The 24,248-nt window shown below is 42.1% G+C and overlaps 2 protein-coding genes across 9 annotated transcripts in view; one reads left to right on the top strand and one right to left on the bottom strand.

Annotated features, from left to right (window-relative positions):
• Nucleotides 1–27: 27 nt before the first annotated feature.
• Nucleotides 28–6,649, top strand: ITGB1BP1 (integrin subunit beta 1 binding protein 1). 3 transcript variants are annotated; one of them, XM_053380975.1, is made up of 8 exons: nt 29–132; nt 717–901; nt 1,571–1,672; nt 2,349–2,427; nt 3,388–3,524; nt 4,095–4,187; nt 4,796–4,945; nt 6,423–6,649. In XM_053380975.1, the coding sequence occupies exons 3-8, from the start codon at nt 1,601–1,603 to the stop codon at nt 6,492–6,494; spliced, it is 603 nt and encodes a 200-aa protein (XP_053236950.1). In that variant the 5' UTR covers nt 29–132; nt 717–901; nt 1,571–1,600; the 3' UTR covers nt 6,495–6,649. The 3 variants fall into 3 exon arrangements, with proteins under 3 accessions (XP_053236953.1, XP_053236950.1, XP_053236951.1); XM_053380976.1 differs by lacking the exon at nt 29–132 and adding an exon at nt 543–567; XM_053380978.1 differs by lacking the exon at nt 3,388–3,524 and having other exon boundaries at nt 28–132; nt 4,099–4,187.
• Nucleotides 6,650–10,753: 4,104 nt separating this feature from the next.
• The window catches only part of ASAP2 (ArfGAP with SH3 domain, ankyrin repeat and PH domain 2), a 95,074-nt gene continuing 81,579 nt past the window's right edge, over nt 10,754–24,248 (bottom strand). For 4 of the 6 annotated variants that reach the window (XM_053380957.1, XM_053380958.1, XM_053380953.1 and 1 more), the window contains 9 exons: nt 23,948–24,015; nt 23,471–23,584; nt 21,306–21,558; nt 17,083–17,244; nt 15,941–16,103; nt 15,288–15,340; nt 14,320–14,420; nt 12,222–12,344; nt 10,754–11,072 (listed from right to left, as the gene is read on the bottom strand). In XM_053380957.1, the coding sequence (XP_053236932.1) occupies nt 10,998–11,072; nt 12,222–12,344; nt 14,320–14,420; nt 15,288–15,340; nt 15,941–16,103; nt 17,083–17,244; nt 21,306–21,558; nt 23,471–23,584; nt 23,948–24,015 (1,112 nt within the window). In that variant the 3' untranslated portion in view covers nt 10,754–10,997. The remainder of the gene's footprint in view (nt 11,073–12,221; nt 12,345–14,319; nt 14,421–15,287; nt 15,341–15,940; nt 16,104–17,082; nt 17,245–21,305; nt 21,559–23,470; nt 23,585–23,947; nt 24,016–24,248) is intronic. The other 2 variants (XM_053380955.1, XM_053380956.1) reach the window with 1 other exon arrangement.

Raw genomic sequence — 24,248 nt, 5'->3', positions numbered from 1 at the left:
ATAGGCTTCGAAAAGTCCTAGAGCGGAAGAGGCAGACGGAGTAGAAGTTCTCCGACGCGACGGTTGGTACCCGGAAGCAGAACGGGGAGGGGCTTCCTTGTGCTCAGTATTTCATTGTGGTGGGAATGAAAGGTAGGGGTCATTTTTGGGTCAGGTAGGGGGTGATGCTCCTGGTGCCCTTTCAGTTCTGCTAAGAGCAGGGTTTTCCTGGCGGGTAATCATGTCAGTCTCTGGCAGCAAAGCCAACGAAGTGTCTTGTGGCTCCTGAAAAGGCTGACCGACTTATTTAGGTAATATAAAGTTTCATGGAATGGAATCCACATTGCAGGATCTACGAAGTACAGTGGTACCTCGGGTTACATACGCTTCAGGTTACAGACTCTGCTAACCCAGAAATAGTACCTCGGGTTAAGAACTTTGCTTCAGGATGAGAACAGAAATTGTGCAGCTGCAGCAGCAGCAGCGCAGTGGCAGCAGGAGGCCCCATTAGCTAAAGTGGTACCTCAGGTTAAGAACAGTTTCAGGTTAAGAACTGACCTCCAGAACGAATTAAGTTCTTCACCCGAGGTACCACTGTATATTCAAAGGTGGTGAGTGAAAGAGGATTGTATGGAGCGAGGTCGGAGAGAAAGGAAATGCAGAAAACTCCAGGCAGTGGAAATGATGTTGTTAACAGTGACCAAGTTGTTGGTTTTTGTTTCCTTTCCTTTTGGCAGAATTTGTGGCGACTGCAGCAGTGGCAGCTTTTTTCGCTGTGGTAATGTAGTGAGGCGGAGAATCTTCATTTGCTGTATTTCTGCCTGCGATGTCTGCTGTTGACGGCATAAAGAAAAGGAGAAGGGGGAAAGGGAAAGCACCCCTCTCCTGAAATCATGTGGAGAAAAAGTCAGTTCTGAAACAGGTAACGTCAAGATCAGTACAGATAGCACTGTAGTTTTTCAGAACACCTTCCTCCATTAATTGTACTTTTAATGGAGAAATGGGTTTCAACAAAAAATCTGTGTATACCTGCATGTTAAATATTACGTATTTGGAATATTTACAAACTGTTAAACCATAGAAAATGCCATGGTGATGTACAATAGCAATAAAATGACAACAAATAAAACAGATAAAGAGATACCAAGTATTGCTAGTGTGTCAGCTTGTCCTTCTGGGAAAGTCTGTAGAAATAGGAAATTTGTTAGCATCCAATGAAATGTACACAATTTTAAAGGAAAGCATGGTTCTACAAGCATTCTTACTGTTAACATTGGAGTAGTGATAGTAAACATCGGCTTTTAGAATATTTTGAAGAACCTTTGTTTGAGTTTGGAGATATTTATATTCATTACTAATAAGCAGAGATCACAATCCATTAAACATATATTTTGTTTTTCAGTTTTAAATTTGGCACTGTGGAAACCACAGCTTGACATTCATTTAATGGCAGTTGCTTGACTCTGCCTTTTAACTGGCAAATTTGAACCTCCATAACAAATGGAAATATGCATCTATGAAGTGTTTATGTCCATGTAGAATTGGAGTTATAATGGGGTGGCAAACAGAACTCTCTTTTCATTCTTTACAGTATTCTCGCAGATTCTGTGTCAATTAAAAAATGTTCAGAAAAGGAAAAAAGCGGCATAGTAGCAGCAGTTCACAAAGCAGTGAAATCAGTACCAAAAGTAAGGTAAGCAAATTTGGGTATGCCTCCTTGAAAATTGACAAATTTTAAAATATATTCATATCAGTCAGTGGAATGTCTAACTAAATTCAGAATATTTTCCCCATCTGCTATCCCTTGTATGACATTGTGGAAGTTTGGCATCTGCTAGATGGTGCATTCAGATATCCTGAAGATATCTAGAGTTAGGGATGAATCTACATTTACAAAAATGTTCAAATCCTTGTTATACTTGCTATTTCTTCATGCAGACTTGGCATTCAGAATGAGAATAATTGATGTTACTAAAGTCAACCAGCTAAATTAAAAATTGCACATATTTTGTACCATTATGACTAAGAAAAATAACTCCTACAGTTATCTTAAGTCCTATAAGCATAGATGCAGCCACTGAAAGTGAATTGTAAATGATGAAATACTGCTTAGCTTGTGGAATAGAGAGAAAGAAGGAATTTAAAGTGTTCTTATTTGTGGATGTTGTACTGCAATGTGATGTGTTATTCCATGGCTGCATTTGGATGTAACAAACTATGGTTTATTGTTATAGGAATAAGCCTTCATTAATCATGCTTGTGGTTTAATTCATGCCTTTAATTCATGAGTTTATAAGAAAGCACACTTTTAAATATCATTTGACCTGCATAACTTCATAATGCTTTCATATGTATTCTTCCTTATCTAGTCAGTGGATTCCAGTCTTGGTGGGCTTTCGCGATCTAGTACTGTGGCTAGTCTAGATACAGACTCCACAAAAAGCTCAGGTAGGAAATTGATGATGGCCTAAAGACATCCTGTTATTTGTTAGAATGCATAGATGAGTTTCATAACTAATTGGAGCTGTATCTAGAAATGTGAACATGCTGACACAGAACTTTACTAATTTTTTAAAGCAGAAAACAACGCTGAGTCTGCTGTTACTTAACAAATTATTACATCTGTGCATATACAAATAAAATTATGTAATATACACCTTTGCAGTATATGTATCACATTTTTATATTATGTCAATCTGTGTGATTTGTTGCCTTTCTGTATAGATCTGCTGCCTTTACTACTTTGTATAATTTCCTCTGTATCCGGTAGTTCTATGGACAGGCAAAAAGCTAGACAGGACTTCAGAATCCTGTTTTGTTCATGATGGAAGCTTTGCTGGGCAGCTCCTCTGCCTTTTGAAATTTCACTAGAAAGTGTCCCTATTTTCAAGCTTACATTTGGTGTAATGTTGTGGTCGTACCATGTTCTGAGGTTTCCTTATGCTTCCATGTATCCAAAGCAACACACTTGGTTTTATGCTCTGTATTTGCAGAAACCTCTGGTACCCCAATATAAGAAATTTAAGTCATCCCCCGATTCAGTTCTGCTTTCTTGCAAGATATTTTAATGTGGTTGGAATAAGCCCGGGGAAAACAACAAATCACTTTTAGGTGACACTTCTATTTCTTATTTTTTTTAAGAAAAGGGACACAATTAAACATTTTGTCTTCACATTCTGTCCCCATCCTCCCCAAATCCGTCCTGGGGCTTTCTCCAAACCTGTGGAACAGATCTGGGGACAGTGCAAGGGGGGAGGTACAGAGACCACTGTTGCACAACAGAAGTAATTCCAGTTGCAGTTATTTAGATAAATACTACACTGAGTCAATTTTAATGGTTGAATGCCCAATAAGTTTGCCAATTGATAAAAAGATGGGGTAATGGTTTAAATGTCTGCTTCTTTATAGGCCAGAGCAATAGCAACTCAGATACTTGTGCAGAATTTAGAGTAAAATATGTCGGTGCCATTGAAAAACTGAAGCTTGATGAAAGCAAGACTTTGGAGGGACCATTGGACTTGATAAATTACATAGATGTGGCACAGGTAAAGACTGACTTTGGCTATATGTCCCCTTGGGTCTTTTTATGGGGAAACTGTGGCCCGGGGAAACTATCTTAGTCTAAGCCATCTTTATTTTTAAGAATTGGTTTCCAGTTCTGCTGAGTTCCAGATGACTGTTCCTCACTGGTATTGAAAGCGGGGCTGGGAGTCTGGGAAATTGGCTGTTTTTGATAACCTTTTTCTTGGTACATTGTAATGTCTAAACATTTGCTGTGGCTGATGGTCTCAAGATAGAATAGCTGAGCAAGGGAGTTAAAAAAAGGATCATGCTCCAGGAAACTTTGGCTTGTTTTTGAATCACTAGAAAGCATTTATTTCTGTTCTGCTTCAGAAACTTAGCGTGTGTGCAGTACCTTGGCTTCTGCGGTATAAAATGAAGTAGCAAAGTATCTATCATTGTCAATAAACTTTCATGGAGCTATTGTCACTCTTTTGACTTATTTGAAGGCTGTTGCTTATTTATTTACATGAGAACATACAAGTTGTATGAGACTTGTTTTGTCATCAAACTTTATCTGCCTACAATAATTCCTTTTTGTTTTTTCCCCAAAGCAAGATGGAAAGCTACCCTTTGTTCCAGGGGAAGAAGAATTCGTTATGGGAGTTTCCAAGTATGGTATTAAAGTCACAACTTTGGACCAGTATGTAAGTTGTTCCTGGTTTTAAATATGCCTCATTCAATTTCTCCAGTAATACCATCTCAGAATATTTCTGACTATAATTGTGGTATGATTTTTTTTCTCCTGAAGATACCAAAATGGACTTGGATTATACGAAGAATTCCAAGTTCTAAGTTTGGTGTATTGAAATTTAAATCCAACTATTACAGTTCTGTTTCTTTGCAGTAATGACCTTTTTCCTGTTAGACACACATTACCATCTTTTTGTAGACATTCTTGACTATAGTCTATTCCTTTTTGCACAGTTCACTTAATAACAGATTTCTGTATTCACTCCAGATTTTTTTAAAGTCAATCAGTTCAAAAGCAGATGGTTTCTGGCTGATATAGACAATTTTGCTACCTACAGAATAGCTTTATATGTGCTAGGAGGGAGAGAAAGTTATGGGTGACTGCCAAGGGAATTTCTAGATTTGGGAAACTTCATAATTTTAAGTTTTGGTAATTTGCAGTTCTGAAAATTGATGTTTTAAGTTACTCTTAGGTTGTCTTTTTTGTTTTTGTGATTTATATTGTAATGCCCGTTGGCTGCAAGCAATAAGAAACTGACAAATTAACACATGGCATTTTCAGGATGTTTTGCATAGACATGCGCTCTACCTAATTGTTCGGATGGTCTGCTATGATGACGGCCTTGGGGCAGGGAAGAGTTTACTGGCTTTAAAGACAACTGATACGAACTATGAAGAGTACAACCTTTGGATATACCAGTGTAATAGTATGGTAAGGTTCATGCTTTAAAAAACACTTGCTGGATAATTCTAGGTTGACAATAAGTCATAAAATATGCAAAGTGCTATCATACGCTTGTGCCTTATGTCTAGCTACATGTACTGGACCAAAACATGACAAAATAGGTTTGTACTATTGGGTTATACCACAGAGCCTAGTACTTGCCGATCAGAAGGTCAGCGCTTCGAATCCCTGTGACGTGGTGAGCTCCCATTGCTCGGTCCCTGCTCCTGCCAACCTAGCAGTTTGAAAGCACGTCAAAGTGCAAGTAGATAAATAGGTACCGCTCCGGCGGGAAAGTAAACAGCGTTTCCATGCACTGCTCTGGTTCGCCAGAAGTGGCTTAGTCATGCTGGCTACATGACCCGGAAGCTGTACGCCAGTTCCCTCAGCCAATAAAGCGAGATGAGCGCTGCAACCCCAGAGCCGCCTGCGACTGTACCTAATGGTCAGGGGTCCCTTTACCTTTACTTAAGACATGATTTGTGGCACACTGACCAGATAGGCCAGGCACCGCTATATGTGCAAGTGTCAGAGCGACTGTAAACTGCATGTGCATTTGTTCCTGCCACAGCCCTAACCTTCTGTAGCAGAAACAGTGCAAGTAGCAAATGAGCAGGAGCCCATGTTAAAACAAGATAGTGGCAGTCCCGTAATTTCAAATTAATTGCATATTCTTCTTTGGCACATTTATTTTCTCCCTGTCAATCACTCTACCCGGATGCTACTTACAGATTTGTGGGATAAAGTACCCCCTTAATTAAATCTGTAGCTTTATTAATTATAAGTGGGTGGCATCACCAGTTCACCGGGCTTCAAGTGGGGATTTGAACCACTAGGAAGGCATAACAAACACTAACTTTTATTCTCATAGCTTTGTCGCTGCCATATATATTAACTTTAAATGCACCAGCCTGGCTTTCCAAGTGCCCATATGTATGCTAGCAAATACTGCACTAATATCACTTGGTGATAGGCTTTGAGTTTAAATGCCCTGGCGAGTCCTTTACTGGCAACTGCTTGGTAAACAAGGGAAACCCAGTATACACGCAGGAACTGTCCCTCTGTTAACAAATAGCCTATCTGGAATATCAAACTCTGATGATACGTTTCTGCTGGCAATTTCTAAAATAGCAAGTCTTGTTTGCAAGTCACATTTCTGGACCGACCCCACTGCTCTACATAGAATGCTTTAGATCAGGGATAGGCAACATGGTGCCCTCCAGATGTTGTGGACTGGAACTCTAATTACCTCCGCCATTGGTCATGCTGGCTGGGGCTATTGGGAGTTGCAGTTCCAAGTACCTGGATGGCACCACATTGGCTGCCTAGCTTAAGATAGGAAATGTCATCAAAGCAAAGCATGCTATACGGGAAACGCTGAAACTTCGAGATGGGCTTGAGGCTGAATGCATCTTCATGTTCATGAAAACAAGTTTGAGCAACTCTTTCTGTTTATAAAATGCAGGAACAAGCACAAGCTATTTGTAAGGTGCTCTCAACAGCCTTTGACTCTGTTTTAACATCCGAGAAGTCCTGAATTTCTACAGCTGCACTTCATGTTGAGAGGAAGGACTGCTTGCTGTGACTGCAGCAATTGGAGAAGAATGAAAACAAGTTATTTTGGAGTAGATGTGAACTTTTTTTGTTAACTGCTTGAACATACTGTTCAAAGGAATGAAGTTTTGTTTTTGTTTTTTGTAAAATACCATTTGTTTGTTTCCCAAACTGTCACTCAGAGCTCAACTGACTGTGCGTGAGTTTCTGTGCTAAATATCAAATCTGGTGTTTAAAAAGATTTATACCATTTTTGTAAATGAATAAAAAAATCAATAGAAGACGTGTCTTTCTAAATATGGCCTAATCTGACTACCCACAGACGCCATTGCTTTTAGCAGTGGCAGCAAAAAAGGAAAATGAATGAATGAATGAATGAATGAATGAATGAATGAATGGGTCGTCAGATACAGTAGGTCTCCCTTTCTGCTGGTGGAGGGGGAGGCCTGCTCCTTGCAAGCTGCCTTGCTGCAGGTATGGAAACCTACTGCTACCCTGCTGGTAGTAATGACAAAAAGGGATGTAAAAGAAGGTGTATCAAGGGAGTCTTTGAATCAGCTGGATCCAAAGCCCCCTCTTTCCCATGTCTCCAGCACAGGGAGGAAAGTATACTGGCCCTAGAGCCTGGCATATCTGTTTGCCTTTCAGTAGAATGGCTGTGCCCTCTCATTAAAGAAGAAAAAACCCCAGAAAAATGTAATCTTCCATTTTTCACCAAGGATGAGCACAGCAGGCTTTGGGTTGGGCAGGTTCTATACTTTGCATTCTCCTGCTCCCCATACAATTGAACTGTAAACCATTTAAAGTCCAAAATAAGAGAGAACTCACATTTAAGACAGCTGTTTGTCAGCAGTCTTCTGATATGTCTTTAATACATCAAGGCTGAATAGCGGTAATCACTCAGTTTATTCTAGTGTGGCTCATCTATAAGTGCTTTCACATTCAATTAATAAAAAAAAGTCAAGGTGAGGCTTCAAAGCTGTTTATTTTTCCAGTCAAGTGACTGGCTTAACGTAAGTGAAATTAATCATGCTCCAATTATAAATCACTGCATCCAGACACTAAAAATAAGAATTGATTTAGGTTATACAATATATACAGTTGCTCTGCAACTAAACAATCAAAACCATCACGTTGAAAATTATACATCTCAAGTAGCATTCTGAACTGCATTTTAGGTATCTTATGCTCCTTTTTAAACATTTAAACAAAAGTAATCTTACATGCTCACTAACAGTTTGTTGAACACCATCATCCCCTGTTGTCAGCTGTGAAAGAAGACCTGAACATTTTAGCATCTGTCATTCCTAAAAATCCAAAATGTCTCCTATTTAATTGGGTGAAATAGTGCCACGGAAACAAAAAAGAACTCTTGAAACAGTCTTACGTTACAAGCCTAGTGTCTGCACACTGTAGTGTGAAAAAATACTCTTACTCAAAATCTTTTAGTGGCCACTATTTAAGATTTTTCCAAAACAGTTGAAAGCTCACACACTATGGCTGGGCTCTAAACATCTAAGGCCTTAGGAATATTCAAGTCAAGAGTTGAAAATCCCCTGGGTTTCACAAGATGTTTGCCAGAAGGCGCAACTTTCATCTGGGTGCACACAGCTATTTGTGCATTTCCTCGGATTCCGGCCAATGTGAAATTTAAGGGCCACATAAGCTTCCAAAGCATATGGTATTAACTAAGATTCTGTGTCAAAAAATACTGTACATAAGTGAATTGTGCAAAATAATGTGCCAATTTATTTGCTTGTTTACTAGGAATACAAACATAACCAATAGTGTCAGTAGCCAAACTGAATTCATCAGCAGCCAGATAAACTTGTAGTGGCAAAGTATTTTGTTTCCTAATATACATATATATTTAGTGGGAACTTTGAATATGTAGACTTAGCTTTAAAACTTGCAATAAAAGCATCTCGAAGCATTCCAGTTTGTCCCCATATACAATGCAACAGCTTGTACGAAAGTGAGTTTTAATATAAGCCCACTGGTTTGCATCCGCAGATCTGACAAGTTGCTTCAAATGTACCACTTTAGCAAGGCAGTTTGAGATACGTCATCCCATCCCAAATATAAATATACCAATTGGCCTGTCCCATCCCCCCATGTTTCAACCTATGCTAGCCAATATGTACATAATTTCTGTGTCAGAAATTCAAAGTTCTCTTGATAAATCTAGAGATACAATAGTCACAAAACTTGTGATGAAAGCCAATGTGACCTGGACGTTGATATTCTAATCCTATGCTACCAGTGCACAGTTTCGGTAGCATATGCAAAGTAAAAACCGTTAACAATTATCACAATATACAAACATTAAAAGGACATTTTTGTAATATTCTGCAATAGTCTACCAATTTGGAATTATGAAATCTATTCACAATTATTAACAGTGTTAACTACCATGTTCAGGAACAGAAGTACACAGTGTGCATCTGCAAAGAAATAAGGAATTGCTTGCAAGACAGAAGTGTGTACCTTAATACAGAGGGTGTTTGGATGAATACCCTACTACATTGTCCTACGACAATAGTCTCTTAGGTGTGAACATAGCCACCGTGGTTGGTTTTTTAAAAATAAAAATAATTCTAGACAACACAGTTTTTTTGTGTGTTCAAAGAAAAGAACTGCAACAAAAATTTCAGCAAATGTGTAATCCACATTTATTTACCAATAATATTGTCTAGGGTTTTGTTACCTCAACGATGACTTAAGAATAGAATAAAATATACATTAAATGTATATTTTGTATAGAAAAGTATGACCTCGTATTCCTCATATTTACAAATTTGAGGTAAACAGGTTCAGGGTTTAAAGTAAATATCTACATCCAATTATTAAAATATCTCTTTAATGGGCCTTTCTAGACAAGCGTTTTCATATGATCTAAGTATGGAAATACTCGTTCCTTTTGGGTAAGTGCGAGCATGTTGCATTTCTCCACATTCAAACAACTTGAAAAACAACATTTCCTTCTAGAGTTTATGCCCACAGATCACAGGAGGCAGCCCTGTTACCCTTTCCCTTGAAGCCAATTCACTAACATGGGAAAATGGCAGAAACTGGATATATGGCAGGTTCTGTTTCTGTTTGTTTTCTTTCATGACAATTCCCTGGAAAGAAGGGAACCCCACCATCCCCTTGGGCTCAGGGGCTTTCCTCAGCTGGCCTAACAAGTCAGGGGAAAGAGACTTTGCAATAACTTTTCCCTTGAGGGGATAAACAGAGCTGTAGCATGTACTTCTGCATGGAACCGCGTCCTCTTATTGAGTCTTCCTTATCATAGATATAGGAGAAGTAGGCAGGCATAAATTGATGATTCTTTCCCATCCCTTCGTCTATGGGACAGGATAGTAGATCCTGTTAGCACTTATGTTAGGTGTTTGGGCCCCATTAGTGCTGTCACAGGAAAATGCACTGGGGCTTATTGAGAAATATTTGCTAGGGTTTGGTTGTTAGATCTGAATCGCTTTAATCGTTGCTCGGGCAACAGATTTTGGTCCCTGGTTGGACTCCAGCTTTGCAAAACCTTTTAAAGCATTCTGCTCAGCTAAGGGTGGTTGGCAGGTATATCATTATCACTCATATGGAATGCCTACAGCAAATCCCAATGCAATCAAAATGAATGAGGCTTCAGTAGGAGAATTATTGTGCTGGAAGAAAGAGCCCAGTCCTTTGTGGATGATGCTTATGTCTTGCCTGAAAACATAAGCCACCAAGCACCAGAGACAAGCAGTCTGAAAAACTCTGTGTTCTGCCCTTTGTTATTACTTAGTGCTCTATTAGGACTTCTTTGTACTTTTGCAATGTGGTCAAGTACTCCACCCTCAAGTCCGCTAAGCTCTTCAACTTAGCCACTCAGTGGATGTGGACAAGGAATCAGTGATGGGTAGATTTTCTAGCCTCATGTTTTTGTAGTGTACTGAGTAAAAAGTGGAAGTAACTGCCACTCTTAAAACTGAGTTTTCATTGCAGCTACATTGTCCTGAGACAGGTCTCAAAGACACTGAGTGCAAACAAAGATCAGATATGCATTAGAGGCACTGGAAATTGGCACTGAAATGTAATATATTAGTGCAGTCAGGCCATTCATCTCTCTGCTAGTCTGCCCACTTTTAAAATGCTGAACCCTGTGGTGTGCATCAGAAATTCCCTTATTTGCTGAAGAGAGAAACTCTGGTGCACAGGTTAGTGAGAAAGTCTAAAAGGGAGATTTGAAATCAGTTTCACGTATTATTTTTTTGGCGTTAATGTTTGTTTTTTATGGTCTTCCAGAATTCACAATGAAAATAGTTCAAGTGGATCTGCCTACTACAAAGTAAATCTTCCTTGGACGATTCAAAAACCTTAAGTTGCCACAACAAAGAGTCCACAGTGGTGTAACATTCATGAAGTATCCTGGTGAAGCATCTAATTCCGGGCAGAGAGCTCCAGTGATACCTGGAAATGCAGAGTCTCTCCACCTGCAACAAGCAGTTTAATCAACAATAAAGTGCACAAATGATACAGGGAAAGCGCCTTTGTGGTTGGGATCTCCATCAATATGCCCAATCTGGAAAAGACAGAACATTTTAAAGAATTAAAAGGGTGAAGCTTGTCTCTATCCAATTAGTGGTCACAGAAAGTTGCCCTCCACTGTACTAGTTAAACAATTGTCCCCCCAAACAAACAAGTCTTTAGTAATAAAGGAAAAAAGCTATATAGTCGAACGCCTTGGGAGTCAAACGTTTTGGCTCCCGAACGATCAAAAACCGGAAATGAGTGTTCCAGTTTTCGAACGCTCTTTCGGAAGCCTAATGTCTGATGGGGATTCCGATTGGCTGCAGGAGCTTCCAGCAGCCAATCAGAAGCCACGCTTTGGATGTCAAATGATTCAGAAGTTGAATGGACTTCCGGAACGGATTCTGTTCGACTTCCGAGGTACAACTGTAGTTTCTTTATTATTAATCAATAAAAACCAGACAATGCTGCTTTTATGTGCAAACTAGTTATTCAGGGGATAGGGTGAAACAAAATAAAGAATAGATGGTAAGAAAACATGCAATCTTTCATTTAAAAACAAAGGTTTATTATTATTTCCTTCAAATTTTCACCAAAGGGATGCAAATTCAAAGTTCGCTTATTTTCAGTGGAATGATATTTCTTAAGAACTACTGGTCTTGACTGTAATAAACTGATTGATTGATCTTCCTTAAGAGGCCCAAGTGGCATATGACACAAGACAATAATAAGGGGAAGACATATATATTTATTCTCTGTTTTGAAGTTCGCTTAGTTTCAAAAAAAATTGACACAGGGAGCAAGGAGCTCCTATTTGAGAAAAAACAAACCTTTAATATGCAAAACTAGTTGTGCAATTCTTTGGATCCTGGCTTAAGAGGAAGGGACTGTATACATTATAGATAACAAACTGGGTTTTCTGAAACAGAGGTGTTTTGCAATATTCTTTTTTAACCATATGTGTTTCTGCAGAAAGGATGAGTTTCAAAAATCTGTATGCTTCAAATTCAACTGAAATAACGCTGCTCCTCAATATTGCTTTCCGTGGATACCTCTGAAAATAACTGAATAGTACTTCAGTCAGGGATTCAGTTCTCCTGATTGTTAAGAGAGAAGTTCCCACCAACATACGTACTTGTGTGTGTGTACACACGACACACACACTACAGCCCTTGGCATGATTAAGCTAATAAATACTTACCCACCACTCCTGATCTTCCTCACCATCAACTATGATGATATCACCCTCTGAAAATGTAAGCTCATCTGGATTATCAGCGACGCAGTTATAAATGGCTTTTACTCTCTTGGGCTTTGTTTTTGACTGCAATACAGAGAAGAGCAACGTGTTGGAAACATAAGCCAAGTAAAACAGAAAATACCATTAGCTGCAGTGAGAGGACAGCAGTTCACCACTTTTCGTCTACAAGAAGCTCAGGAAGCAGAAAATAGGAAGTCAGATAATTGATCCATTTAGCTTAGTACACTGACAGGAGGCAGTTCTCCAGGGTTTCAGACTGAGGTGTCTCCTGGCCCTACCTGGAGATTGTACCTATCACCTGCTGCATGCAAAGCATGTCTGAACAACAGCCTACCCCCTACAAAAATTTCCATACAAATATGCACACATGTTTAAAATCATCCCAATATACGTGTCTGATCTAAAATACTTATCATGCTTTGCTATTCACAAATTACAAAGGGGCTCCCTTGTGCACCACCACTTAATTAATAAATACATGCAGCAAAATAACCTACAAAGCTGCACTCGGTGCTTTTGACTTTCAGAACAATTAATTTGGAGGGCCCGCTTTGGGTTTTAATACACATTAAGAGCATCCAGCGAGGGCATGCTATCGCAAACAGGCATTTCATTACATGTACAAACAGCTCCCTGAACATTCGTGCACAGCGGAGCAGACAGGTAGGACCTTTCCAAAAAGGCAGAGTGCGCTCTCAATTCATTTGACGCTCGGTCTTTTCAAAGCAGTGACAAAATGTTAAGGCCAAGACTCGTTACATTAACCCCTGAGATGCCAGCAGATCAAATTGTTTGGGAAATAAGAACGAGACCAGGAAGCTAGCACGAGGCATCTGGGAGAACATCCACCTTCTAGAATATTCTTTAATGGCGCCATTCAATCTTCTTGAAATAATGCAACCCCCATGGAATAATAACCAGAAATTCATGGAATTTTCAGCCTGCAGTATTTGTTTTATTACCTACCATATTTATTACCTACCATATTTATGGCCAGTTAAATTTTCTGGACAGCTTACAATGGCAATAAAAAATTAACTCACATAGGGGTACTTGATCTGGCAAATGCCTCTGCCAGCAGGAGGAGGAGGGAGGTGATTTTTGCAGATTCCCCTGGAGCCAATTTTTTAAGGGGCAGTGGATCCTGCAGGGGACAGCAGGAATTCGCAAAAAAAACCAAACCCCTGCCTCTCCTTTTATTCCACTGGTTACTGGATCAAAAGCTCTCCTGTGAGAACAAGGCAGCCTTCCCTAACCTGGTACCTTCCAGAAGTTTTGGACTCCAAATCATCATCATCCCTTCGTATTGGCCACACTTTTAGTGAGGGCTAATGGAAGTTGCAGTCCAAAATATCTGGAGGGCAACTGTTTGAAGACGGCTGGTACCAAGAGCACCAGCTGGATTCTGCCTTCTAACTTGTGGCTTGTTTCCATGGTAACTTTGGAAACCTTAGCAAAAGGTGGAATGGGTTACTTAGCCTGCACTCTTATACACACACTTGTTATTCTGAAGTCAATGCCGCTTAAGTATGAGTAGACATGCACAGGATCGTACTGCTGGTAGGTTATTTAGCGGACTTGGTTTAAAGCTGAATTCATCTAGCTAATGTCCTTTAGCTGAGGCCTGTACTAAAGCTTCAGCTAAGATGATTTACCGAGATCTTTTTAGCTAAAGCTCTTTAGCTCATTCTATATTCTCCCCCCGCCCCGCCCGCCCCATTCTCTCTTTCACACATACGCAAACAAATATTATGGATTGACCTTTGTAGTTAGGAATCAAATAAAACTAGGTTACCTGAAAGGTCCCAGTGTACAAGGGACCCCTAAGTGAACCGTATTTGCAGCTCACCCAACAAAAGTTGTTGGATGTTTACAGCTACGCCACACTAACTCGTTTCTAAGAAGTTTCTAAGAAGGACTATAAAAGGACCCATGTAATCTGAAGAAGTTGCTCACCCCTTTTGGAACCGTGCCTTTATTCCCAACGCAAAGAGCTGCCAAACACAAAAGAGATTGACCTAGATTCTTGACGACTTACTATTTGAGACTTCCTTGGCATTGGAGCTGGAGGTTGAATGTTTGCAGAAGGGACAACTTGGGATCCAGAAATCTCAGATGCAGATGATGATGAAGATTCTCCTGTTATTAAAAATAAAGCAAATATTTTCAGTTAAAAGTGGCTCTTAGAAAGCTCTGTTTTTAGATAACATACTGTGCTACTTCTCTCTAGTGTACCAAGCCATTGTTTGTGGTTTCCCAAAAACGATCACTTTTTGCACTAAGTCCCATCAGCTGTAGGTCAGTTGTGTCAGAACCAAGCGTACAATATACACATACAGAAGGTGCCAGGTTCAATCCCAGCATCTCCTAGTAAAGGGCCCAACAGTGTCCCCTGTCTGATACCCTGGACAGCTGCTGCCAATCAGTGTAGACAGCACTGACCTAGATGGACCAATGGTCTGACTCTGTATTAAACAGCTTCCTATGTTCCCAAAGAAGGGACGTGGGTGGTGCTGTGGGTTAAACCACAAAGCCTAGGACTTGCCGATCAGAAGGTCAGCGGTTCGAATCCCTGTGACAGGGTGAGCTCCCATTGCTCGGTCCCTGCTCCTGCCAACTTAGCAGTTTGAAAGCACATCAAAGTACAAGTAGATAAATAGGTACCACTCTGGAGGGGAAGGTAAACGGAGTTTCCGTGCGCTGCTCTGGTTCGCCAGAAGTGGCTTAGTCATGCTGGCCACATGACCCAGAAGCTGTACGCTGGCTCCCTCGGCCAATAAAGCGAGATGAGCGCCGCAACCCCAGAGTCGGCCCCGACTGGACCTAATTGTCAGGGGTCCCTTTACCCTTTACCTATGTTCCCAAATAAATTTTAAAAAATAAAATACAGCAAAGTCATTGTGGTTAGGTTTTACTACCTCCCAAATAAACCTGTCAACAGGGCCAACAGTTGCTACTAAAGCAGTTAAATTAAAATTAGGATTAAATAATAATAATAATAATCACCAGAAGATTGCTGCAGAGATCCAGGTCCTTTACTCTTGGCCGACCTGTCAGCCCTGTTCAGGAGAAAACCAAACATGACTGCTCGTCATCATGCCTGCAATTTGCTGTGTCTAATTTACTTTTTGAAACAATAATCAGAATGGGATTCAGTTAATGAGTCCCATGCAAGGACTTCTACTTGTGCAACAGGGCTTGCACACACCCACACCCCGCAAATGAATTGTGAAGAAGATCAGAAGAACGCCCAGGAGAGTGCAGAGTGGGCAGGGAGGAGAGGGACAATTATTCTATCTGGCAAACTGAAATTCTTGCCCTGACAGCACGATCAACATAGCACAATCACCAATTGCTATGTTATTTCGCAGTATCAAAGTAACACTCTTAAATGGCATTTGCTGTTGGTAAGTAATTATCTGTCGTCCCCCGCCCCACCGCCTTTGCTGCTGTCCGTATGGAGCCTGCCCAACACCTGAACTGAACAAAACACAAGGTGAAATCTTCAATAAGGACATCTCCTCTATTAAATAGGGAAGCGCAAATGACATTTCTGCACAAGTGCAACAAAGCATGGACTGCCATAATCAGGCAACAAGGTGAGCACACTATCTTTCAGCAACCTGCAGATCTTTTAGGAAGAAAAGGCAATACATTACCCAGAAGCAGGCTTTTTCTGAGAAATTCTACTTGGAGGCTGGGGAGGAAGTGGCGGCGGTGTAGGCTTGGACTGTGGCACCACTGGCTGTTTTGACTGCTGGCTCAAAGCTTCAAGAACACTGGCTGTCTTTGCAACGGGAGGTGGTGCTGAAGAGAGTATATCTATATATATAAAAATGCATGTACAGTAATACGATGATGGTGAATGCTGGAATGTTTGATACAATTCCTACAAACAATACTATTGCTACCTAACTTTGTAATTTCTAAAATGTAAGCCAGTCCTTCAAAAACTAAGGCTCAAGATACAAGGAAGCTGCAATCCTATACACGTTTCTGGGAGTAAGCCCCACACTGAACTGAAGAGGACTTATTTCTGCCTGGACACATGCTATATTGCATTGTGAGAGCCTGGACAAACTGGATTAGTTTTAACTATGGTTTAATTAAATGAGCAAACTTATGAAGTTGGTTTGATTCATTAAACCACAGTTAAGACCTAACCACAGTTTGTCTGGGCTCAGACTGTCAAACTGTGGTTAGTCAAAAACCGAAGCAAAAGCTTCTTCTTTTCTTCTCCCACAAGATGGGAGAGTGCAGAAGTTTGAGGCTCAATGGCTTAATGATAAACCAGAGTTTATAATTATGTCTGAACATAAACAATGCAGTGGGAGGCTCTGGCTAACTCACAGATTAAAACTGGAGCCAACAGTAGCCTACCTGCTATGAGGTACTTGTACTGGCAGTGAGGCTAATCTTCATGAGAGGTGGTTTAACATGAGTAGGTAATTTTAAGTCACACTTTTAGTCGTGCATCTGTAATATGCCTTCAGAAGTAACCATTAATAGAGGAACAAGGAACATTAAAACCACAATCTTTTCATCTTTTTAAAGAAACTTCCTAAAAGTTCAGGGAACAACCTGAATTCCTTGCAAAACTAATCTGAAATATCCATTCCTCAACAGTGTGTCGCAGGAAGTCTTAACAAACAGTGTGTTGAAGAAGCCAGATGGAAAAGCAGCAGGCTCAAAACTACATCCACCAGAGAGGAAGAAACATGAGTTGTGGAATGGGAAGTTGAGGCCAACCGTGATTAGATGCAGCAAAAACAAAGGAAGCAGTGGAAAAGGGCAAACATACTTGTAGATGTTACACGCAATGGCGGAACAGGGGGATGGACAGTTGGTGGATCGGATGAAGACCTTTGCCTGCTTATGCTTTCCATTCCTAAAGAATTTGTCTTCCACAGTGTGTTCGATGAAGGAGTTGTCTGAACAGCACTGCCAAGAAATGAAGACTGAACTAAAAAGAAAGGAAAACACTGTGTCATTATCATAATCACTGCTGGCTGAGAAGCGATGAGAAAACAGCACCTTTTTCTTAAGTGGACTGACTGGCTGTGAGCCCGAGGCACACGTACTTCTGCACAAGGACTGGGTCATTTCTAAGGCCTTGTTCATACCTGCGTGTTTCATCACTTGGTGACTAGGCTATCACAGGATAAGCACGAGTGAATGAGCTGAAATGGACCAATCATCAGACAGAAGGCTTTTGCATCATCTCAGAACAATACTTTTCAATGGGGCGCACATCAATTGATGCATAAAGCGCCCCCCCCCCCTTTGCAGCTGCTTGGCTCCTGCCATAGAAGGCTAAGCCTATTAATATTTTACTAAAAAAAATAGTACAATTGGGAAGGAGAAACTAATTAGGTGTGGATGTTGTTGTGGACATCACTTTGCACAAAATAGGAGATGTGGTGCTCCCAAAATTCAGCAGCGGGAGTTGGTAAAATAGGCTGGTGGTAAGAAATAGGCTTGTCTCCTCTTATCCCAGACAATGGGCTACTAATCTCCTGATGCAGTGGGGCAAGATAAGGCTGTGGTGGCTATTCTACCTGTTAGCTCCCACTTCCTGCCATCTGCCCTTCTCTTTTGCCTGCATAGCAAGCAGCTTTCCAGGTATGCCACACAGCAGTTGAGGCAAGGGGCATATTGGCAGGGGAAGCAAAATGGGCAGAGACGGTCACTGCTATTTTTGTCCAGGAGGTCTTTATCCACATAAGGTTTAACAACGTGTGTGTGTGTGTGTGTGTGTGTGTGTGTGTGTGTGTGTGTGGAGTCCTAATAAAGCATATAAAGGTAAAGGGACCCCTGACCATTAGGTCCAGTCATGACTGACTCTGGGGTTGTGGCGCTCATCTCGCTTTATTGGCCGAGGGAGCCAGCATACAGCTTCCGGGTCATGTGGCTAGCATGATTAAGCCGCTTCTGGTGAACCAGAGCAGCACACGGAAACGCCGTTTACCTTCCCGCCGGAGCGGTACCTATTTATCTACTTGCACTTTGACTTGCTTTCGAACTGCTAGGTTGGCAGGAGCAGGGACCGAGCAACGGGAGCTCACCCCATCGCGGGGATTCGAACCGCCGACCTTCTGATCGGCAAGTCCTAGGCTCTGTGGTTAACCCACAGCACCACCTGTGTCCCACAATAAAGCATATGGCAAGACATAAATCTCTTTGAACAGTAGTAAATCGTAGTTTGCTGATGAACAGTGGCAGGGTGTGTTTTTTAAGCAATTGTAATAGGAAAGAAGATTGCAAAGTTTTTGTTAGTTAATGAAGAAGCAAGGCCTGCAGCCACATTTGCTGAAAGGAAGCGTTGAGCCAGACAGCACATTGTTTATGAAAGCCACCAGGGCTCTATTTGGGTACAACCGACCACACCACTGTTAACTGTGTGAAGGGAGACAGTGGGGTCACCTCACCCACCCCTCACCCCCTACCCTGGCTGCTTCATCCCACAGCAGAGCCCCCCAAGCTGCCCACAAATTGGGGGCATGCCTGACAAACATGTGCATGCCGTCACCCTGAACATTCAGGGCCCATTCAGCTGAGCCTATTCACACATGGCAATGCACACATGGCAAGTGTACCTGGCTCCACTCTCGCAACTCAGACACTCATATAATCCTGAATGCTTCAGTGGGGCTTCAGGAGAATAAAAACAATCATCTGTTTGCGACACGTGCTGTGTGACTTCATCTTTTTAAGCCATTCATCCTGAACAAAGGAATATTTAATACATATTTTTGTCCCCAATAACTATAGGACCATGAACCGTAAGTGCCCTCTCTTGCAGGACCCATGATGCCAAGACCAAGAGGCGAAGGAGTGGGAGAGAATTTACCGACGTGTATACTAATCATGGATTTAAAGCGTGTCTACACACCTGTGTGTTTTTAGACGCCAATTTCAATCACAGCTGTCATCTGTGAAAGGAAATTCAGCTCTGGCAGTGTTTCTTATAGGACTCCTATCTTCATCTCTAGATAGGCACAGCAATCCTATACTGACAATGGGACAGGGACGGAGATATGCCATCGCCATTACACTGACAGAATGGCTGCCCTATGCAATGCATGTTCTCGCTGGATTGGGAATGATTGCCCTAGTAGCAATCATTCATGAGACTATGCCGCTGCTGACACCCACACAAAGAGAGCCAATGAACATATGATGATCAGGACATGCCCCTGTGCCCCAAACTGCACAAAACACGCAAGGCAATGCCCCAGCCCATAAATTCCAGAGGCACAGCTAGCAATGCTATAGCTAGTCCCCAAGCAACCCTTAAGACAGAGGGCTGTATCCAACACTGCAGCTCCACTGGTGCAATCAACTTTCACGAGCACAAGAAGAGTTACTGCTTTCTCTCCTGTCCCCTCCACCCTCACAATCATCACAGGAGGGTTGGGGGAACCTGGACCTGATCTGGGATGGGGTGGTGTGGTGGACATGGAGGTCCCATTGCACCGACAAAACGCATCCACACATGGCACAGCACTGGATGAATCCCCTTAAGCACGATTTTGGAGAAAAGTGCACAAAGGGGGAAGCAGACAGTTGGGAGTCCATGGAGCATATACATTCCTCTTGGGACAAGGGTTCAAGACCCACCCAGGGAAAATCTCCCAGCCAAGCGGGGAACCAGGACATGCCACTAGGGCAGCTGCAGACACACACCGTCAGCAGAAGTCACCAGGACTAGATGGGAAGCAGGAAAGCCACCCTGCAACCACCACACAGCAGCTCCCTGACTACTTAGCTGCTGCAGGAAACAGACACATCACGGGGCAACCAACAGGAACAAGCCCTAGTTGGGTGCAACAGCTCAAGTTTTACATGCTGGTTTCAATCCAGGGTATAACTCCACACTAAGAAATGATAAATGGTTCTATCCTCAGCACGCCATGAGCCAATCAGTGGGAGCAACGAACGGGCCAAAAGAATTGTAGAACCGGGAGGGATCCAGAGAGTCATCTAGTCCAACCTCCTGCCTGAGAAAACTTGCCGTTCTGGCGTCTACCCACTCCCGTGGGGCAACCCACATGACCTTCTCCCCAGCAGCAATAGGACAGCTGTGCCAGGAGTTTCCCAGCAGGCTTGTGGGGTACACTGCCTAGGTACCCCCTAACTGTTGGGAGTGGAGTTCAGTGCTGGGTGTTTGTGCCTGGAATGAGGGACTTGCAAGGGTTTTAGGTGGAGAAGTGTTAACAATGGTCTCAAATTCTCACGAGTGTCAAGAGGGCAGGCAGTCTTCTGCTGAGCGCTTGCGTTGCACACAAAGTGCCCTGGTGCTCTGCGTCTTCTCACCAGAGTTCTATAGGGGCCCAGTTCCACATGACCCATCAGCTCAGTGATGGAAGTCCCGTTTATAAACTGGCAGCGGTGTGCTGTGACTGGACCATACCCTACGGCAGAGAAACTATGCTCTGTCATAGCAGCATGAGTGAGCCAGTTGTCTGCAAAGGGGCAGCTGTTTTTACCCCCACCTCCATTTTAATTTGAAGTCAAGAAGGGCAGTCAAGACTGTGCTTTTGACAGGGGCATGGATCAAAGCAATCGAGGGCATCGTTGCAAATGTGCTGCCCACAACTTGGCCACATTCCAGTCATTCTGCCAGTATATCCGAGGTACTCCACCAGCATCTTTTATCGCAGTAGCAGCATGTCTGTCACAGTGGGGTTTCTGCTAAAGCTGCTACTCAGCTGGTGTAACTTCAGCATAGGATTGCACCCTGAGACATTGTGTCCCCGAGAACCAGTCATTTGATTATGTGATTCTTTTCCTTTCTTTTTCCTCCCACCTCTGCACTGTGACTGTCCAAAATAGAAAGTGCAGATTCATCCCAATTTGAAAGAAAAGGAGGAAGAGGAGGAGGAACCCTCCGCCCTCCCATCACGCAGCAATTTATAGTTTCAATATACCTACCTGCAGAAAAAACTGCCAAGTCAAAATCTCCAAGAGAGAAAGAAAACTGTTGAACTCCACCACTTCTAAACTAACTAAAATGTTAGTTACCTTTCCCAATATTCCTGGGAGGCAAAGGAGGTGCACTTGTGACTGGTGCAGCAGGCTGCGAAGGAGGTGGGCTGCTACTGAGTATGGCTCCATAGGTCTCGTTCTGCAAGAGGCTCGGCATAAACCCTCTTTGCTTGTCCTTGGCCATATTGGCAGCATCTCTAGCCAAAGATGCCACGTTAGGCTGAAGCTGGCTCGATCCTAGCTGATAGAAACTCACAGGCCTGTCCTCTCTTCGGTTAGGGCTTGGTTGCTTAAAAAGGAAGGAAGAATACAAGAGAGAGTGATGTGGGCAAGTGTTTCAAGACCAGACATTAAAAAAATGCAACGCACACTAGGGAGCTAATATTCATTTTGCTTTAACTGAGGCTGAAATCCTAAGCACACTTACAGTTGCCTTGGGCTAGTTCAGGAGGAAGGGCAGGATATACAATAGGTAAAGGTAAAGGGACCCCTGACCATTAGGTCCAGTCGTGGCCAAATCTGGGGTTGCAGCACTCATCTCGCTTTATTGGCCGAGGGAGCCGGCGTACAGCTTCCGGGTCATGTGGCCAGTATGACTAAGCCGCTTCTGGCGAACCAGAGCAGCGCATGGAAACGCCGTTTACCTTCCCGCCGGAGCGGTACCTATTTATCTACTTGCACTCTGACGTGCTTTCGAACTGCTAGGTTGGCAGGAGCAGGGACCGAGCAACGGAAGCTCATCCTGTTGCGGGGATTCGAACCGCCGACCTTCTGATCGGCAAGTCCTAGGCTCTGTGGTTTAACCCACAGCGCCACCCACGTCCCAATAGGATATACAATAAAACAGAGTAAAAATAAGTAACAATCGGGCGCAGGTGGTTAGCTTGTGGCGTCTCCAGTTGTGGGATTCCAGTTCCCATCAGGCCCAGCAAGCACAGCCATTGGTCAAGGATGATGGGAGTTGTAGTCCAACAACTTCTGGAAGATCACAGGTGGCCCATTAAATCCAGTGTTTCTGAGTAAACACACACAGGTCCATACTGTTAAGGCCATGTGTACTCACTGTGCTTAAAATTAACAGCCATTTCTAACAACAAAATGACACTGTTCAAAATTTCCATTGGATATACATTTAAAACTAGAATCGAAGAAAACATTCATTAAAAAAAAAACCAACAACCTCCCAATGATTAATAAAAGCAAAACCATCTCTCTCTCTCTCTGGAGGAAAGGGACATGTTTTAAATTAATCACTTGCCATTTTTGACCCTTAGCATGCTAACTTTGGTAAGAACTTTGCTAACTTTCTACCTGATTTTGTTGTTGAAGGTTTTGTTATTTCAGAGAGACATGTGTCCCTATTAACTTCTGACTGAATCAAGGCAAATGGCTGGTGACTTTCTAACATTTCCCGATAAAAAGATCAGAGGAGCTGACCTCCATTTTTCTTCCCTACGAAGACAATACTAGCCCAACTCAAAGGCAAATGAACACACATGCAGCGGACACATTCAGCCATGTCATCAAGCACAGAAAAGACATTAGTTGTGTCATTAATAGCCCTTAATCTTCTTTTCAAGAGTCCCTGGGGCCTGAAAGCCTATTAATAGTGATTGAGTAGCAAAATGCTTCCTAATTCTCACCTTCACCACTGAGTTGGAGAGCAGAAGAGTTGAGGTTGAACAAAATGGCTGAGCGAAAAGCTTGAAAGGCAGGCACAGGGTTTTGCAATATAAATACCACTTCCTACTTAGAAGGGTAACCTTCTGTTATGTTCCCAGGTACAAGTTGCAGCATGTACAGGTGGGGATGGGAACATCCCCTGCCTGACAACCTGGAGAGATGCAGCCAATCACTGTAGACCATACTGAACTAGATGGACCGATGGTCTGACCAGTTATGTTGGCTTCCCATGTCCCTAATTGCACTATAATCTCTTCCTTCTAAGCAACCCTTACATCCATCATTTAATTCTCTCTTCATCAGGAACACAATGGTAAATGAGTTTCGTTTATATATTGCCTTAAATTAAGCTGACTTCAAGCCAGTGCAAGGGGAGTGCAGCACCATTAAAATTCTCAGTAATTATTTTTTTTACAAAGAACACAGTGATGATAATATTACTCTTGTTCCAGGCAGGAACATTTCCATTTTTAATTTTTTTTTTTTAACGTTGGGTTTCTGATCTTCTAAATGCATACCTGTAAATTTCCATCCACATCATCATCACTTTCGTCCAGGTCTTCATGAAGTAATCGCCACTCGTATTCTACATGAACATGAGAATTAAGTCTTCCAGCCAGAGCTTGGGTCAGCTAAGGTACCAAGAATGAGACACCATTCAGCACAGTCAGCTACTATAAACTGCCCTGTGCCCTTTGGATGAAGGGCAGAATATAAATTTAATCAATTAATGATGTAAATTCCCTTTCTTTCACATTTTGTGAGATCTTGATTCATTTCTTTCTTTCTTTAGAAAAAGCGACAATTTAAGCACTCAATGGATGCAAGGCACATGTCTGTTGTTTTCAGGTATCTTAAGACGTCAACTCAAACAAATATTTATTTACAAGTTTTCCACCATTCTTGACTACCACAGAAACCTCATGGCAAGCTGCTAAGTAATCCAGAAACAGTTCAGCTTCGGAGAACACACAGAAGAAAAAAATAAATCTTACCAGCTCTTCACAGCGCGTGTGTTTTAAGCGTTTAGCTATATCGAGCGGCGTCTCTCCAGCTTCATTGGCTAAAAAGCAATGGGAAGAAAACATCACATTCTTGTCTGCAATCTTATGTTGCTAAAAATGAAGGTGACTTCTGAATCAGAAGGCTGAACTTGGGAGTTGGGGGGCAAAGTGTGCATTTTTAGGAACCGCTCATTCCAACAGGAGACAGAAAAGTGCTTAACTCCCCAATGAGACTTTAAAAATAGTTAACTGTAGCTGGATTGTGCCCATAGTATAAAATGTGCTGCCTCAG

Source organism: Podarcis raffonei, chromosome 3 (assembly GCF_027172205.1).
Source record: "Podarcis raffonei isolate rPodRaf1 chromosome 3, rPodRaf1.pri, whole genome shotgun sequence".
Classification (NCBI taxonomy): domain Eukaryota; kingdom Metazoa; phylum Chordata; class Lepidosauria; order Squamata; family Lacertidae; genus Podarcis; species Podarcis raffonei.
The sequence above is the reverse complement of the archived record's forward strand: the minus strand, read 5'-3'. Positions and strand labels throughout refer to the sequence as shown.